The sequence below is a fragment of the Panulirus ornatus genome, chromosome 53 (assembly GCF_036320965.1).
Source record: "Panulirus ornatus isolate Po-2019 chromosome 53, ASM3632096v1, whole genome shotgun sequence".
In the NCBI taxonomy this organism is placed as follows: domain Eukaryota; kingdom Metazoa; phylum Arthropoda; class Malacostraca; order Decapoda; family Palinuridae; genus Panulirus; species Panulirus ornatus.
In genome coordinates this window covers 20,116,365-20,136,709 of record NC_092276.1, presented here as the reverse complement: position 1 = coordinate 20,136,709, position 20,345 = coordinate 20,116,365, and the positions used below count along the sequence as shown (strand labels likewise).

Below are 20,345 nucleotides of genomic sequence, written 5' to 3'. Positions count from 1 at the left end.
AAACTGGAGGAAGTGAAGTGTTTTAGATATCTGGGAGTGGATCTGGCAGCGGATGGAACCATGGAAGCGGAAGTGGATCATAGGGTGGGGGAGGGGGCGAAAATTCTGGGGGCCTTGAAGAATGTGTGGAAGTCGAGAACATTATCTCGGAAAGCAAAAATGGGTATGTTTGAAGGAATAGTGGTTCCAACAATGTTGTATGGTTGCGAGGCGTGGGCTATGGATAGAGTTGTGCGCAGGAGGATGGATGTGCTGGAAATGAGATGTTTGAGGACAATGTGTGGTGTGAGGTGGTTTGATCGAGTGAGTAACGTAAGGGTAAGAGAGATGTGTGGAAATAAAAAGAGCGTGGTTGAGAGAGTAGAAGAGGGTGTTTTGAAGTGGTTTGGGCACATGGAGAGGATGAGTGAGGAAAGATTGACCAAGAGGATATATGTGTCGGAGGTGGAGGGAACAAGGAGAAGAGGGAGACCAAATTGGAGGTGGAAAGATGGAGTGAAAAAGATTTTGTGTGATCGGGGCCTGAACATGCAGGAGGGTGAAAGGAGGGCAAGGAATAGAGTGAATTGGAGCGATGTGGTATACCGGGGTTGACGTGCTGTCAGTGGATTGAAGCAAGGCATGTGAAGCGTCTGGGGTAAACCATGGAAAGCTGTGTAGGTATGTATATTTGCGTGTTGTGGACATATGTATATACATGTGTATGGGGGGGGGTTGGGCCATTTCTTTCATCTGTTTCCTTGCGCTACCTTGCAAACGCGGGAGACAGCGACAAAGTATAATAAAAAATATAATAATTTTTCAAAGCAAACACCTGATCCACACATCCTCTACCACTTCTGAAACCACACTGCTCTTCCCTACTCTGATGCTCTGTACATGCCTTCAATCTCTCAATCAATACCCTCCAATATAATTTCCCAGGAATACTCAACTAAATTATACCTCTGTAATTTGAGCACTCACTCTTATCCCCTTTGCCTTTGTACAATGGCACTATGCAAGCATTCCGCCAGTCCTCAGGCACCTCACCATGAGTCATACATATATCATATAACCTTACCAACCAGTCAACAATACAGTCACCCCCTTTCTTAATAAATTCCACTGCAATACCATCCAAACCCACTGCATTGCCGGCTTTCATCTACCGCAAAGATTTTACTACCTCTTCTCAGTTTAACGAATCATTCTCCCCAACCCTCTCACTTTGCACACCACCTTGACCAAAACACCCTATATCTGCTACTCTATCATCAAACATATTCAACAAACCTTCAAAATACTCACTCCATCTCCTCATATCACCACTACTTGTTACCATCTCCCAATTAGCCCCCTTCACTGATGTTCCCATTTGTTCTCTGGTCTTACACACTTTATTTACCTCCTTCCAAAACATCTTTTTTATTCTTCCTAAGATTTAATGACACTCTCTCACTCCAACTCCCTTTGCTCTCACCTCTTGAACCTTTCTCTTGACCTCCTGCCTCTCTCTTTTATACATCTCTCAGTCATTTGCATTATTTCCCTGCAAAAATTGTCCAAATGCCTCTATCTTCTCTTTCACTAACAAACTTACTTCTTTATCCCACCACTCACTACCCTTTCTAATCTGCCCACCTGGGGATAGGGGAGAAAGAATACTTCCCACGCATTCCATACATGTCGTAGAAGACAACTAAAGAGGACGGGAGTGGGGGACTAGAAACCCTCCCCTTCTTGTACTTCAACTTACTAAAAGGGGAAACAGAAGGAGTTATGCGGGGTGTCTAAATATGTGTGGATGTAACCAAGATGGGAAATAAGGAGACATAGGTAGTATGTTTGAGGAAAGGATCCTGGATGTTTTGGCTCTGAGTGAAACGAAGTTCAAGGGTAAAGGGGAAGAGTGGTTTGGGAATGTCTTGGGAGTAAAGTCAGGGGTTAGTGAGAGAACAAGAGCAAGGCAAGGAGTAGCACTACTCCTGAATAAGGAGTGGTTAGAGTATGTGATAGAGTGTAAGAAAGTAAACTCTAGATTGATATGGGTAAAACTGAAAGCGGATGGAGAGAGATGGGTGATTATTGGTGCATATGCACATGGGCATGAGGAGAAAGATCATGAGAGGCAAGTGTTTTGGGAGCAGCTGAGTGAGTGTGTTAGTAGTTTTGATGCATGAGACTGCATTATAGTGATGGGTGATTTGAATGCAAAGGTGAGTAATGTGGCAGTTGAGGGAATAATTTGTGTACATGGGGTGTTCAGTGTTGTAAATGGAAATGGTGAAGAGCTTGTAGATTTATGTGCTGAAAAAGGACTGGTGATTGGGAATACCTGGTTCAAAAAGAGAGATATACATAAGTATACATATGTAAGTAGGAGAGATGGCCAGAGAGCGTTATTGGATTACGTGTTAATTGATAGGCATGCAAAAGAGAGACTTTTGTATGTTAATGTGCTGTAAGGTGCAACTGGAGGGATGTCTGATCATTATCTTGTGGAGGTGAAGGTGAAGATTTGTAGAATTTTTCAGAAAAGAAGAGAGAATGTTGGGGTGAAGAGAGTGGTGAGAGTAAGTGAGCTTGGGAAGGAGACTTGTGTGAGGAAGTACCAGGAGAGACTGAGTATAGAATGGAAAAAGGCGAGAACAAAGGACATAAGGGGAGTGGGGAGGAATGGGATGTATTTAGGGAAGCAGTGATGGCTTACGCAAAAGATGCTTGTGGCATGAGATATATATATATATATATTATCCCTGGGGATGGGGGATTAAGAATACTTCCCACGTATTCCCTGCGTGTCGTAGAAGGCGACTAAAAGGGGAGGGAGTGGGAGGCTGGAAATCCTCCCCCTCTCGTTTTTTTTTTTAATTTTCCAAAAGAAGGAACAGAGGGGGGCCAGGTGAGGATATTCCAAAAAGGCCCAGTCTGTTCTTAAACGCTACCTTGCTAACGAGGGAAATGGCGAATAGTTTAAAAGAAAGAAAGAATATATATATATATATATATATATATATATATATATATATATATATATATATATATATATATATATATATATATATATTTTTTTTTATACTTTGTCGCTGTCTCCCGCGTTTACGAGGTAGCACAAGGAAACAGACGAAAGAAATGGCCCAACCCCCCCCATACACATGTATATACATACGTCCACACACGCAAATATACATACCTACACAGCTTTCCATGGTTTACCCCAGACGCTTCACATGCCTTGATTCAATCCACTGACAGCACGTCAACCCCGGTATACCACATCGCTCCAATTCACTCTATTCCTTGCCCTCCTTTCACCCTCCTGCATGTTCAGGCCCCGATCACACAAAATCTTTTTCACTCCATCTTTCCACCTCCAATTTGGTCTCCCTCTTCTCCTTGCTCCCTCCACCTCCGACACATATATCCTCTTGGTCAATCTTTCCTCACTCATCCTCTCCATGTGCCCAAACCATTTCAAAACACCCTCTTCTGCTCTCTCAACCACGCTCTTTTTATTTTCACACATCTCTCTTACCCTTACGTTACTCACTCGATCAAACCACCTCACACCACACATTGTCCTCAAACATCTCATTTCCAGCACATCCATCCTCCTGTGCACAACTCTATCCATAGCCCACGCCTCGCAACCATACAACATTGTTGGAACCACTATTCCTTCAAACATACCATTTTTGCTTTCCGAGATAATGTTCTCGACTTCCACACATTCTTCAAGGCCCCCAGAATTTTCGCCCCCTCCCCCACCCTATGATCCACTTCCGCTTCCATGGTTCCATCCGCTGCCAGATCCACTCCCAGATATCTAAAACACTTCACTTCCTCCAGTTTTTCTCCATTCAAACTCACCTCCCAATTGACTTGACCCTCAACCCTACTGTACCTAATAACCTTGCTCTTATTCACATTTACTCTTAACTTTCTTCTTCCACACTCTTTACCAAACTCAGTCACCAGCTTCTGCAGTTTCTCACATGAATCAGCCACCAGCGCTGTATCATCAGCGAACAACAACTGACTCACTTCCCAAGCTCTCTCATCCCCAACAGACTTCATACTTGCCCCTCTTTCCAAAACTCTTGCATTTACCTCCCTAACAACCCCATCCATAAACAAATTAAACAACCATGGAGACATCACACACCCCTGCCGCAAACCTACATTCACTGAGAACCAATCACTTTCCTCTCTTCCTACACGTACACATGCCTTACATCCTCGATAAAAACTTTTAACTGCTTCTAACAACTTTCCTCCCATACCATATATTCTTAATACCTTCCACAGAGCATCTCTATCAACTCTATCATATGCCTTCTCCAGATCCATAAATGCTACATACAAATCCATTTGCTTTTCTAAGTATTTCTCACATACATTCTTCAAAGCAAACACCTGATCCACACATCCTCTACCACTTCTGAAACCACACTGCTCTTCCCCAATCTGATGCTCTGTACATGCCTTCACCCTCTCAATCAATACCCTCCCATATAATTTACCAGGAATACTCAACAAACTTATACCTCTGTAATTTGAGCATTCACTCTTATCCCCTTTGCCTTTGTACAATGGCACTATGCACGCATTCCGCCAATCCTCAGGCACCTCACCATGAGTCATACATACATTAAATAACCTTACCAACCAGTCAACAATACAGTCACCCCCTTTTTAATAAATTCCACTGCAATACCATCCAAACCTGCTGCCTTGCCGGCTTTCATCTTCCGCAAAGCTTTCACTACCTCTTCTCTGTTTACCAAATCATTTTCCCTAACCCTCTCACTTTGCACACCACCTCGACCAAAACACCCTATATCTGCCACTCTATCATCAAACACATTCAACAAACCTTCAAAATACTCACTCCATCTCCTTCTCACATCACCACTACTTGTTATCACCTCCCCATTTGCGCCCTTCACTGAAGTTCCCATTTGCTCCCTTGTCTTACGCACCTTATTTACCTCCTTCCAGAACATCTTTTTATTCTCCCTAAAATTTAATGATACTCTCTCACCCCAACTCTCATTTGCCCTTTTTTTCACCTCTTGCACCTTTCTCTTGACCTCCTGTCTCTTTCTTTTATACATCTCCCACTCAATTGCATTTTTTCCCTGCAAAAATCGTCCAAATGCCTCTCTCTTCTCTTTCACTAATTCTCTTACTTCTTCATCCCACCACTCACTACCCTTTCTAATCAACCCACCTCCCACTCTTCTCATGCCACAAGCATCTTTTGCGCAATCCATCACTGATTCCCTAAATACATCCCATTCCTCCCCCACTCCCCTTGCTTCCATTGTTCTCACCTTTTTCCATTCTGTACTCAGTCTCTCCTGGTACTTCCTCACACAGGTCTCCTTCTCAAGCTCACTTACTCTCACCACCCTCTTCACCCCAACATTCACTCTTCTTTTCTGAAAACCCATACAAATCTTCACCTTAGCCCCCACAAGATAATGATCAGACATCCCTCCAGTTGCACCTCTCAGCACATTAACATCCAAAAGTCTCTCTTTCGCACGCCTGTCAATTAACACGTAATCCAATAACGCTCTCTGGCCATCTCTCCTACTTACATAAGTATACTTATGTATATCTCGCTTTTTAAACCAGGTATTCCCAATCATCAGTCCTTTTTCAGCACATAAATCTACAAGCTCTTCACCATTTCAATTTACAACACTGAACACCCCATGTATACCAATTATTCCCTCAACTGCCACATTACTCACCTTTCCATTCAAATCACCCATCACTATAACCCGGTCTCGTGCATCAAAACCACTAACACACTCATTCAGCTGCTCCCAAAACACTTGCCTCTCTTGATCTTTCTTCTCATGCCCAGGTGCATATGCACCAATAATCACCCACCTCTCTCCATCAACTTTCAGTTTTACCCATATTAATCGAGAATCTACTTTCTTACACTCTATCACATACTCCCACAACTCCTGTTTCAGGAGTATTGCTACTCCTTCCCTTGCTCTTGTCCTCTCACTAACCCCTGACTTTACTCCCCAGACATTCCCAAACCACTCTTCCCCTTTACCCTTGAGCTTCGTTTCACTCAGAGCCAAAACATCCAGGTTCCTTTCCTCAAACATACTACCTATCTCTCCTTTTTTCACATCTTGGTTACATCCACACACATTTAGGCACCCCACTCTGAGCCTTTGAGGAGGATGAGCACTCCCCGCGTGACTCCTTCTTCTGTTTCCCATTTTAGAAAGTTAATACAAGGAGGGGAGGATTTCTGGCCCCACGCTCCCGTCCCCTCTAGTCGCTTATATATATATATATATATATATATATATATATATATATATATATATATATATATATTCTCCATTCAAACTCACCTCCCAATTGACTTGACCCTCAACCCTACTGTACCTAATAACCTTGCTCTTATTCACATTTACTCTTAACTTTCTTCTTTCACACACTTTACCAATCTCAGTCACCAGCTTCTGCAGTTTCTCACATGAATCAGCCACCAGCGCTGTATCATCAGCGAACAACAACTGACTCACTTCCCAAGCTCTCTCATCCCCAACAGACTTCATCCTTGCCCCTCTTTCCAAAACTCTTGCATTCACCTCCCTAACAACCCCATCCATAAACAAATTAAACAACCATGGAGACATCACACACCCCTGCCGCAAACCTACATTCACTGAGAATGAGGAGGAAGTGAAGTGTTTTAGATATCTGGGAGTGGATCTGGCAGCAGATGGAAACATGGAAGCGGAAGTGGATCATAGGGTGGGGGAGGGGGCGAAAATTCTGGGAGCCTTGAAGAATGTGTGGAAGTCGAGAACATTATCTCGGAAAGCAAAAATGGGTATGTTTGAAGGAATAGTGGTTCCAACAATGCTGTATGGTTGCGAGGCGTGGACTATGGATAGAGTTGTGCGCAGGAGGATGGATGTGCTGGAAATGAGATGTTTGAGGACAATGTGTGGTGTGAGGTGGTTTGATCGAGTAAGTAACGTAAGGGTAAGAGAGATGTGTGGAAATAAAAAGAGCGTGGTTGAGAGAGCAGAAGAGGGTGTTTTGAAATGGTTTGGTCACATGGAGAGAATGAGTGAGGAAAGATTGACCAAGAGGATATATGTGTCGGAGGTGGAGGGAACGAGGAGAAGAGGGAGACCAAATTGGAGGTGGAAAGATGGAGTGAAAAAGATTTTGTGTGATCGGGGCCTGAACATGCAGGAGGGTGAAAGGAGGGCAAGGAATAGAGTGAATTGGAGCGATGTGGTATACCGGGGTTGACGTGCTGTCAGTGGATTGAATCAAGGCATGTGAAGCGTCTGGGGTAAACCATGGAAAGCTGTGTAGGTATGTATATTTGCGTGTGTGGACGTATGTATATACATGTGTATGGGGGTGGGTTGGGCCATTTCTTTCGTCTGTTTCCTTGCGCTACCTCGCAAACGCGGGAGACAGCGACAAAGCAAAAAAAAAAAAAAAAAAAAATATATATATACATATATATATATATGGTTGTTTAATTTGTTTATGGATGGGGTTGTTAGGGAGGTAAATGCAAGAGTCCTGGAAAGAGGGGCAAGTATGAAGTCTGTTGGGGATGAGAGAGCTTGGGAAGTGAGTCAGTTGTTGTTCGCTGATGATACAGCGCTGGTGGCTGATTCATGTGAGAAACTGCAGAAGCTGGTGACTGAGTTTGGTAAAGTGTGTGGAAGAAGAAAGTTAAGAGTAAATGTGAATAAGAGCAAGGTTATTAGGTACAGTAGGGTTGAGGGTCAAGTCAATTGGGAGGTGAGTTTGAATGGAGAAAAACTGGAGGAAGTGAAGTGTTTTAGATATCTGGGAGTGGATCTGTCAGCGGATGGAACCATGGAAGCGGAAGTGGATCATAGGGTGGGGGAGGGGGCGAAAATTTTGGGAGCCTTGAAAAATGTGTGGAAGTCGAGAACATTATCTCGGAAAGCAAAAATGGGTATGTTTGAAGGAATAGTGGTTCCAACAATGTTGTATGGTTGCGAGGCGTGGGCTATGGATAGAGTTGTGCGCAGGAGGATGGACGTGCTGGAAATGAGATGTTTGAGGAAAATGTGTGGTGTGAGGTGGTTTGATCGAGTAAGTAACGTAAGGGTAAGAGAGATGTGTGGAAATAAAAAGAGCGTGGTTGAGAGAGCAGAAGAGGGTGTTTTGAAATGGTTTGGGCACATGGAGAGAATGAGTGAGGAAAGATTGACCAAGAGGATATATGTGTCGGAGGTGGAGGGAACGAGGAGAAGAGGGAGACCAAATTGGAGGTGGAAAGATGGAGTGAAAAAGATTTTGTGTGATCGGGGCCTGAATATGCAGGAGGGTGAAAGGAGGGCAAGGAATAGAGTGAATTGGAGCGATGTGGTATACAGGGGTTGACGTGCTGTCAGTGGATTTAATCAAGGCATGTGAAGCGTCTGGGGTAAACCATGGAAAGCTGTGTAGGTATGTATGTTTGCGTGTGTGGACGTGTGTATGTACATGTGTATGGGGGGGGGGGTTGGGCCATTTCTTTTGTCTGTTTCGTTGCGCTACCTCGCAAACGCAGGAGACAGCGACAAAGTATAAAAAAAAAAAAAAAAAAAATATGTATATATGTTATTCAAGAAGTGTGAATAACATATATAACATATATCCCTGGGGATAGGGGAGCAAGAACACTTCCCACGTATTCCCTGTGTGTCGTAGAAGGCGACTAAAAGGGGAGGGAGCGGGAGGCTGGAAATCCTCCCCTCTTGTTTTTTTTTAATTTTCCAAAAGAAGGAACAGAGAATTGGGCCAGGTGAGGGTAGTCCCTCAAAGGTCCAGTCCTCTGTTCTTAACGCTACCTCGCTAATGCAGGAAATGGCGAATAGTTTGAAAGAAAGAAAGAAAAGTGTATATATGTATATGTCTGTGTGTATATATATGTATACATTGAGATGTATAGGTATGTGTATTTGCGTGTGGGGACGTGTATGTATATACATGTGTATGGGGGTGGGTTGGGCCATTTCTTTCGTCTGTTTCCTTGCACTACCTCACAAACACAGGAGACAGCAACAAAGCAAAAAAAAAAAAAAATATATATATATATATATTTTTATACCATTCGCCATTTCCCAGGATAGCAAGGTAGCGATAAGAACAGAGGACTGGGCCTTTGAGGGAATATCCTCACCTGGCCCCATTCTCTGTTCTCTCTTTTGGAAAATTAAAAAAAAACGAGAGGGGAGGATTTCCAGCCCCTGCTCCATTCCCTTTTAGTCGCTTTCTATGTCACGCAGGGAATACATGGGAAGTATTTTTTCTCCCCTATCCCCAGGGATATATATATATATATATATATATATATATATATATATATATATATATATATATATATATATATATATATATATATATTTTTTTTTCATACTATTCGCCATTTCCCGCGATAGCAAGGTAGCGTTAAGAACAGAGGACTGGGCCTTTTTTGGAATATCCTCACCTGGCCCCGTCTGTTCCTTCTTTTGGAAAATTAAAAAAAAAAAAAAAGAGAGAGGGGAGGATTTCCAGCCCCCTGCTCCCTCCCCTTTTAGTCGCCTTCTACGACACGCAGGGAATACGTGGGATGTATTCTTAATCCCCTATCCCCAGGGATAGTTTGAATGGAGAAAAACTGGAGGAAGTGAAGTGTTTTAGATATCTGGGAGTGGATCTGGCAGCAGATGGAAACATGGAAGCGGAAGTGGATCATAGGGTGGGGGAGGGGGCGAAAATTCTGGGAGCCTTGAAGAATGTGTGGAAGTCGAGAACATTATCTCGGAAAGCAAAAATGGGTATGTTTGAAGGAATAGTGGTTCCAACAATGTTGTATGGTTGCGAGGCGTGGACTATGGATAGAGTTGTGCGCAGGAGGATGGATGTGCTGGAAATGAGATGTTTGAGGACAATGTGTGGTGTGAGGTGGTTTGATCGAGTAAGTAACGTAAGGGTAAGAGAGATGTGTGGAAATAAAAAGAGCGTGGTTGAGAGAGCAGAAGAGGGTGTTTTGAAATGGTTTGGTCACATGGAGAGAATGAGTGAGGAAAGATTGACCAAGAGGATATACGTGTCGGAGGTGGAGGGAACGAGGAGAAGAGGGAGACCAAATTGGAGGTGGAAAGATGGAGTGAAAAAGATTTTGTGTGATCGGGGCCTGAACATGCAGGAGGGTGAAAGGAGGGCAAGGAATAGAGTGAATTGGAGCGATGTGGTATACCGGGGTTGACGTGCTGTCAGTGGATTGAATCAAGGCATGTGAAGCGTCTGGGGTAAACCATGGAAAGCTGTGTAGGTATGTATATTTGCGTGTGTGGACGTATGTATATACATGTGTATGGGGGTGGGTTGGGCCATTTCTTTCATCTGTTTCCTTGCGCTACCTCGCAAACGCGGGAGACAGCGACAAAGCAAAAAAAAAAAAATATATATTTTATTATTATTTTGCTTTGTCGCTGTCTCTCGCGTTAGCGAGGTAGCGCAAGGAAACAGACGAGAGAATGGCCCAACCCACCCACATACACATGTATATACATACACATCCACACACGCAAGTATACACACCTATACCTCTCAATGTATACATATATATACACACAGACATATACATATATACACATGTACATAATTCATACTGTCTGCCTTTATTCATTCCCATCGCCACCTCACCACACATGGAATAACAACCCCCCTCCCCCCTCATGTGTGCGAGGTAGTGCTAGGAAAAGACAACAAAGGCTGCATTTGTTCACAGTCTCTAGCTGTCATGTAATAATGCTGCGAAACCACAGCTCCCTTTCCACATCCAGGTCCCACAGAACTTTCCATGGTTTCACCCAGACGCTTCACATGCCCTGGTTCAATCCATTGACAGCACGTCGACCCCGGTATACCACATCGCTCCAATTCACTCTATTCCTTGCCCTCCTTTCACCCTCCTGCATGTTCAGGCCCCAATCACTCAAAATCTTTTTCACTCCATCTTTCCACCTCCAAGTTGGTCTCCCACTTCTCCTCATTCCCTCCGCCTCTGACACATATATCCTCTTGGTCAATCTTTCCTCACTCATTCTCTCCATATATCATTAAATTCTAGGGAGAATAAAAAGATGTTTTGGAAGGAGGTAAATGACGTGCGAAAGGCAAGAGAACAAATGGGGATATCGGTGAAGGGAGCAAATAGGGAAGTGATAACAGACAGTGATGGAGTGAGAAAGAGATGGACCTAGTATTCTGAGGGTTTGATAAATGTCTTTTTTTTTTTTTTTTTTTTTTTATACTTTGTCGCTGTCTCCCGCGTCTGCGAGGTAGCGCAAGGAAACAGACGAAAGAAATGGCCCAACCCCCCCCCCCATACACATGTACATACACATGTCCACACACGTGTATACATACCTACACAGCTTTCCATGGTCCACCCCAGACGCCTCACATGCCTTGATTCACTCCACTGACAGCACGTCAACCCCTGTATACCACATCGCTCCAATTCACTCTATTCCTTGCCCTCCTTACACCCTCCTGCATGTTCAGGCCCCGATCACACAAAATCTTTTTCACTCCATCTTTCCACCTCCAATTTGGTCTCCCTCTTCTCCTCGTTCCCTCCACCTCCGACACATATATCCTCTTGGTCAATCTTTCCTCACTCATTCTCTCCATGTGCCCAAACCATTTCAAAACACCCTCTTCTGCTCTCTCAACCACGCTCTTTTTATTTCCACACATCTCTCTTACCCTTACGTTACTTACTCGATCAAACCACCTCACACCACACATTGCCCTCAAACATCTCATTTCCAGCACATCCATCCTCCTGCGCACAACTCTATCCATAGCCCACGCCTCGCAACCATACAACATTGTTGGAACCACTATTCCTTCAAACATACCCATTTTTGCTTTCCGAGATAATGTTCTCGACTTCCACACATTTTTCAAGGCTCCCAAAATTTTTGCCCCCTCCCCCACCCTATGATCCACTTCCGCTTCCATGGTTCCATCCGCTGACAGATCCACTCCCAGATATCTAAAACACTTCACTTCCTCCAGTTTTTCTCCATTCAAACTTACCTCCCAATTGACTTGACCCTCAACCCTACTGTACCTAATAACCTTGCTCTTATTCACATTTACTCTTAACTTTCTTCTTCCACACACTTTACCAAACTCAGTCACCAGCTTCTGCAGTTTCTCACATGAATCAGCCACCAGCGCTGTATCATCAGCGAACAACAACTGACTCACTTCCCAGGCTCTCTCATCCCCAACAGACTTCATACTTGCCCCTCTTTCCAGGACTCTTGCATTTACCTCCCTAACAACCCCATCCATAAACAAATTAAACAACCATGGAGACATCACACACCCCTGCCGCAAACCTACATTCACTGAGAACCAATCACTTTCCTCTCTTCCTACACGTACACATGCCTTACATCCTCGATAAAAACTTTTCACTGCTTCTAACAACTTGCCTCCCACACCATATATTCTTAATACCTTCCACAGAGCATCTCTATCAACTCTATCATATGCCTTCTCCAGATCCATAAATGCTACATACAAATCCATTTGCTTTTCTAAGTATTTCTCACATACATTCTTCAAAGCAAACACCTGATCCACACATCCTCTACCACTTCTGAAACCGCACTGCTCTTCCCCAATCTGATGCTCTGTACATGCCTTCACCCTCTCAATCAATACCCTCCCATATAATTTACCAGGAATACTCAACAAACTTATACCTCTGTAATTTGAGCACTCACTCTTATCCCCTTTGCCTTTGTACAATGGCACTATGCACGCATTCCGCCAATCCTCAGGCACCTCACCATGAGTCATACATACATTAAATAACCTTACCAACCAGTCAACAATACAGTCACCCCCATTTTTAATAAATTCCACTGAAATACCATCCAAACCTGCTGCCTTGCCGGCTTTCATCTTCCGCAAAGCTTTTACTACCTCTTCTCTGTTTACCAAATCATTTTCCCTAACCCTCTCACTTTGCACACCACCTCGACCAAAACACCCTATATCTGCCACTCTGTCATCAGACACATTCAACAAACCTTCAAAATACTCATTCCATCTCCTTCTCACATCACCACTACTTGTTATCACCTCCCCATTTACGCCCTTCACTGAAGTTCCCATTTGCTCCCTTGTCTTACGCACCCTATTTACCTCCTTCCAGAACATCTTTTTATTCTCCCTAAAATTTAATGATAGTCTCTCACCCCAACTCTCATTTGCCCTTTTTTTCACCTCTTGCACCTTTCTCTTGACCTCCTGTCTCTTTCTTTTATACTTCTCCCACTCAATTGCATTTTTTCCCTGCAAAAATCGTCCAAATGCCTCTCTCTTCTCTTTCACTAATACTCTTACTTCTTCATCCCACCACTCACTACCCTTTCTAAACAGCCCACCTCCCACTCTTCTCATGCCACAAGCATCTTTTGTGCAATCCATCACTGATTCCCTAAATACATCCCATTCCTCCCCCACTATATGTATATATATATATTTATTTATATCTATTATACTTTGTCACTGTCTCCCGCGTTTGCGAGGTAGCGCAAGGAAACAGACGAAAGAAATGGCCCCCCCATACACATGTATATACATACGTCCACACACGCAAATATACATACCTACACAGCTTTCCATGGTTTACCCCAGACGCTTCACATGCCTTGCTTCAATCCACTGACAGCACGTCAACCCCGGTATACCACATCGCTCCAATTCACTCTATTCCTTGCCCTCCTTTCACCCTCCTGCATGTTCAGGCCCCGATCACACAAAATCTTTTTCACTCCATCTTTCCACCTCCAATTTGGTCTCCCTCTTCTCCTTGTTCCCTCCACCTCCGACACATATATCCTCTTGGTCAATCTTTCCTCACTCATCCTCTCCATGTGCCCAAACCACTTCAAAACACCCTCTTCTGCTCTCTCAACCATGCTCTTTTTATTTCCACACATCTCTCTTACCCTTACGTTACTCACTCGATCAAACCACCTCACACCACACATTGTCCTCAAACATCTCATTTCCAGCACATCCATCCTCCTGCGTACAACTCTATCCATAGCCCACGCCTCGCAACCATACAACATTGCTGGAACCACTATTCCTTCAAACATACCCATTTTTGCTTTCCGAGATAATGTTCTCGACTTCCACACATTCTTCAAGGCCCCCAGGATTTTCGCCCCCTCCCCCACCCTATGATCCACTTCCGCTTCCATGGTTCCATCCGCTGCCAGATCCACTCCCAGATATCTAAAACACTTCACTTCCTCCAGTTTTTCTCCATTCAAACTCACCTCCCAATTGACTTGACCCTCAACCCTACTGTACCTAATAACCTTGCTCTTATTCACATTTACTCTTAACTTTCTTCTTCCACACACTTTTCCAAACTCAGTCACCAGCTTCTGCAGTTTCTCACATGAATCAGCCACCAGCGCTGTATCATCAGCGAACAACAACTGACTCACTTCCCAAGCTCTCTCATCCCCAACAGACTTCATACTTGCCCCTCTTTCCAAAACTCTTGCATTTACCTCCCTAACAACCCCATCCATAAACAAATTAAACAACCATGGAGACATCACACACCCCTGCCGCAAACCTACATTCACTGAGAACCAATCACTTTCCTCTCTTCCTACACATACACATATATATATATATATATATATATATATATATATATATATATATATTATCCCTGGGGATAGGGGAGAAAGAATACTTCCCACGTATTCCCTGCGTGTCGTAGAAGGCGACTAAAAGGGAAGGGAGCGGGGGATGGAAATCCTCACCTCTCATTTTTTTTTTAAATTTTCCAAAAGAAGGAACAGAGAAGGGGGCCATGTGAGGATATTCCCTCAAAGGCCCAGTCCTCTGTTCTTAACGCTACCTCGAAAATGCGGGAAATGGCGAATAGTATGAAAAAAATATATATATATATGTATATATATGTGCGTGTATGGATGTTTATGTATATATATGTGCATATGAGTGGATGAGCCATTCTTTGTCTGTTTCCTGGAGCTACCTCATTGACACGAGAAACAGCAATTAAATATTAGAAAAAAAATATCCAGGAAAAATAAGACATATGCATGGAACAGCCACCAAAGCATTTAAAAGAAAACTTGATATATGACTAAATGTTAGTCACCAACGAACTACTCATAGATGAATGAGTGGTGGGAGAGAGTAACAGCTTTGTTCATCAGAGGATGACTTGCAGTATTACATACTAGCCATGCTTTTTGGCAATATCTCATCATAAGTATTCATAGGTGCCTACCTAAACATATCTACATGAAGATTTTGCCATAGTCACAGGGAAAGCATGAGGCGCTCACCACATGACTTACTTGTTGCATAGTGCTGTTTCTCTCATCTCAACTGCCACTCCTTTGTTATTCATATATTTTTTTTTTGCTTGTTGTTTACCGCTATTTTTTGCAGTACATCTCTCTATTCATCACCTGCATCTTTTTAGCTTCATAGGATGTTGGCCCATTCAGAATCCCTTACCTTTATAATTTGGTTAGTTATGCAGCAAGTCTGTGAGTCTGAGTGGCGAGGCAAATGAGATCCATTGACTCTTGTTATGCCAACATCACACCAGTGCTCATGGTTGTTGATGGTGTCAATGCTCCAATCAGTACTCCCTTCATCCCATCTGTTTTCATTTGCAATGTAAAGGCAAAAAATTAAATGCAAGCATAGTAAAACATTCACTGCTAAGATTCACAAAGCTGATTTCTTAACCCTTTCTACATTCTTTTTATAGCGATCTGATTCGTAAAGGAAAAACAATTATATGAAGAGGGAAAGACAAAAGAAGGAAGAGAATTCCACAGTTTAGCTGCATGAGGGAAAAAGATGGTATCATAACTGCCAGTCCTCAAGTGACAGTCTTCACACAGATAATGTGGGAAGCAGCAGCCAAACATATGCCACAGGTACAAACCTATGGGATGAGGACACATGCAGAAAGCTCACAAGAAAAACAGCCATAATAATACCTATAGAATAAATAGAGAGCAGCAACATCAGAGAGAGGTGATGCTAGGAGAATTAATGAGACAGAGGGCTTTTGACAGCACTTTAGTTAATAGAGAGGAGGGAAATGAGCCACTGAAATATGAGCAATATTCCATTCTTGGGCAAAAAAATCCAATGTAGATATGAAATAGCTGTTTACAAGAAAAATAATCACAGTATCTATACAACACTCTCAGCTTTTGGAAACAGACTTTGTGAGGATGATTATGTGGGATTTCCAGAACAAAAGTGGAAGATTTAGTTATGCCCAACATCTTTATATTTTTACAAGTTAAAATTGTGTTTTGAAATAGAAAAGAGGGAAACAAATAATTCTCAATAAAAAGATATAGGAAGAAACTGCATTTTATCTGTCTATCTACCTTTGCACAGTGGCAATATCATAACCAATGAGGTGCTGCTACTGCAGTACTAGCTTAAAACTGGAAAAAGTCTTAGAGGTGGAACAGAAGGGGAGGCATTGCCTAACTCCACCAATGCTTTTTCTAAGACAAAGCCTTGAGGTGTGCTGAGGTTTTAGGTTTTTGGACAATGTGGGAGCCCTGCTCCTTCTGGGAAACACCATGCTGAAGTTGTCCTCTATCACTGGCCTTTCCAGGGTGAGGCACAAAAAGCTAAGAAGTGGGACTGGAGTCTACCAGTTATGGCAGGGAGTAAAAGGGACAAATGATTGACAGTGATGGTGCTGATCATAAATGGGATGACTGGTGAGAATAAAAGGAAGGAGCTTGTGGAGAAATTTATGGGTTATAGTTTGGATGTACTGGGGATTAGGGAAACCCATATCCTTGAGCATGGTGTATGGAGTGAAACTGGAAATGATGTAAGCAAGTTATGGGAGGGCATGGTAGGTGAATTGGTATGGATGGGAATAATTGAAAATTAATAGGAAGGAGGGAAAGAAGGATGTGCAACTGTGCTATCACCAAGAGTAAGGGAGGATTTACAGATTACGGATGGAATGGATTGAGAATAGTGTGGGTGAAAGGAAAGACTGAAATTGTGAAGTATGCATGAGTACATATAGAAACACCTGTGAATATGAAGACTATGCAAGGTAAGGATAAAATGAAGTATTTCTGGAAAAAAAATTTGAATGACTATAGAAGTAATGGGTGATATGAATGCAAAGGTAGGCAGTGATGAAATTGGCATGATATTTGGTAAATGGGGAGTGCCTAAAGTAAATGGAAATGAAAGTTATCATGAGGATGTCTGCGCTGAGAAGGGTGTGTTCCTTGCAAACCCCTTTTTTCAGCACAAGATGATGCAGAGGTATACAACGATGAGAAAAAATGGACGAGAAGAGCAAAAGGGTTTGACTGACTATGTGTATGAAAGGTTGAGGAAGGCTGTGCTGGTGCTCTAGTTATGAGAAGATTCTTTGCAGACTAACCATTTTACACTTCTTGTGGGGGTGAAGATCAGAGAGAAGTGGAGGTATAGTGTAAGGAAGAATGAACTTGTATACAGCACTGGCAAGCAAGAAGATGAATCAGAAAGAATGCAAAGAGGAATATGAAAAGAAGGGTGACCAAAAGTTTAGATGAAAGTTCAGTTAAGGTAGGGGTGCAGTTATGTGTTACTGAGGTGTTTAAAATGGTAAAGACTGTTTAAGGATGTAATTGGATACAAGGTCATGAGATATAAGAATAAAAGGAAAATGAATGATGGGCAGATGAGAAGAAAATGGCATAATGGTAGACTGCTTGAAAGGAATGTACCAGTGCAAGTTCAACAAAGAAGGGAAAAATATAAGACGTTTAAGTGGAATATTAAGACGCTGACTGAGGAAAGCAGACAGAGTATATGAAGATTTTGGAAGATAGTTGAGTGAAAAGTCTTGTGAAAATAAGAAATTGTATTAGAGGGAGGTTAAAATGGAAAGGTGGATGTAACAGCTGAAAATGTAAATGTGAAAAGTAAGGAATGGGAGTTGCTAAATCAAAGGAGGAAGTGAAAGGAAGATGGAGAAACTATTTTGAAGAAATGATGAATGTGAGAGAAAGTGAGGCAGCAGTTATTAATGTGCTGGTATAGAGGTTGGAAGGAAAAGAATACAAGTGCAAGGGCCTATAGCAGGATGGTAAGTTAAACAGGCAATAATAAGGCTGAAGGTAGGAAAGGTACCTGAGTGGGTGGGATTACAGGTGAAATCTTGAAGTACAGAGGAGAAAGTGGATACATTTTTTTGTAATTTAGCATGGAAACAGAAGGATGTGCCTGAGGATTGGGTGAAAGCTATCATTGTTCCTTTATTAGAAAAAATAAATTTGCTAGGGATGTATGTAGCAATTCTAGGGGAATAAATCTGATAAGTATACCAGGAAGAGTGTATGCAAGAGAGTTAACTGACAGAGTGACAGAAGTGAATGAATGCCGAATAAGTGAGGAATAAAGTGATTTTATAAAATTTAGGAGATGTGTGGATAAAAATTCTATAATGAGAATGACAGTGAAAAAGTGTCTTACAAAAGCTAAGAAGCTGTACGCAGCTTGTATGGATCTGGAGAAAGTGTATGACAGTGAAAGTGGAATACTTTGTGGGCTAAGTTAAGTATATATGGGGTAGGGGAATAACGGTTGGATAGTGTGAAAGCCTCCTATGTGTAAGAGTGGATGGAGAGTTGAGTCAAGGTTCAGGCATACATATGAGTGTGAGGCAGGGCTGTGTGATGTCCCTATGGCTTCTTAACATACATATGAATGAAGCGATAAGAATAATGAAAGCAAAACTAGGTAAAGGGGGTGGAGAGATGGAGTGTGGTGAAAAGATATTATGGTTAGTGACAAACTTGCATGTGGATGATACCGTGTTGTTTGCTGAGAGAGAAAAGGAGTTGGAGAAGGTTGTAAATATGTTTTATGATATGTGTAAGCAGAGGCAAATGAAGATGAATGTGAGTAAAAGTACAGTAATGGTATTTGAAAGGAAAATGAGTAAAGGTAGATTTTGTAGAGACCTACAGAGTGAGAGAAGAAAGTTTTCTAAACTGTGTTAAAGATATCGGGCAGAAAGACTAGAAGAAGTCATAGAATCTAAGTATTTAAGAGCTACCTTGGGTAAGTTTGGTGACATGAAAGGAGAGATAAGAGAGAGAACAGAACAGGGTAGAAGAATCACTGGGTCCCTTAAAAGAAGAATGAAGGGTAGAGGTATAAATATGGAAGTGAAGAAAGGATTAAGGAACAACATAATCATGCAACCCAAACTGATGCATTTGAAACTTGGATATGGAATGAATCAGAGAGGTCAAAAATCCAAGCTGTGGAACTGTGCTATATGAAAGGAGCATGTGGTATGACCAGATGGAATGAAGAAATAAATAAGGGAGTGTATGAGAGATTTGCTATGGCAGGGAATGCAAAGGGAATGAATTGTTGGGTGGTAGAGTAGGTAAAAAAATATTTTTGAAGTGGTTTGGGCATGTGCAAAGAAGCAAAATGAGGAGTTTACATGGATAGTGTAAAATAGCACTAATAAAGGGGTTGATGTGAGAGGAAGACCACCTCTGACATGAGGAAATAAAGTGGAAGAGTACTGGAAGAATACATGGAATGGTGTATGCAAGGGAGGCATGTACAGACAGGGATAAATAGAGACTCTTTTGCCATGCCTACCACCATGAAGGAAGTTCCTGAAGTGATGAGGTGTCAGAGATACAGACAGAATGATAGACAAGTAACTACTTTAAGCACTGGAAGACTATTCCTCATCATAATGAAATTTTGAACCTTGAACTTTATGATTTCCATTAAGTACTCAGACAAAGAAAATCAAAATATACAAACATTATTTACTTAATAATCTTCAAATCTTGTTTAATTATTAACAAAAAAGAATAATTAAAAAGACTGGGATGCTAAAAATGACCATGAGACCTATTCAAAGAACTGCAGTAAATTACACACACTCCTATGCAACATACAAAAAATTAAGCAGATTTTCTGCTGTGATTAAATTAATGTTAAGCATTGTTTTTAGCAAAGCAGTAATTGCAGACCAGCAATAATGAAAGAATAAATCCAACAGTAAACCAGGAAGGTAAGACTGGAAGGGAGGCAAAAGTGTGGATAGGTGTGTTTCCCTTCTTCCATCTAAACACACTCCTCTGTAATACTGTACACTTCACAAACACATGGCCACTATGTGACTTCCTGTTATGAATAAACCCAAAAGGACCCCTCCAGAATTTGTATAGGTTGTCTCT

General features: G+C 42.2%; 1 protein-coding gene across 1 annotated transcript in view; it reads right to left on the bottom strand.

Annotated features, from left to right (window-relative positions):
• Window positions 1–20,345, bottom strand: part of LOC139765298 (WD repeat-containing protein 17-like) — a 446,388-nt gene that overhangs the window by 17,018 nt on the left and 409,025 nt on the right. The window contains exon 23 of the mRNA XM_071692684.1: window positions 15,601–15,748. Within this exon, the coding sequence (XP_071548785.1) occupies window positions 15,601–15,748 (148 nt within the window). The remainder of the gene's footprint in view (window positions 1–15,600; window positions 15,749–20,345) is intronic.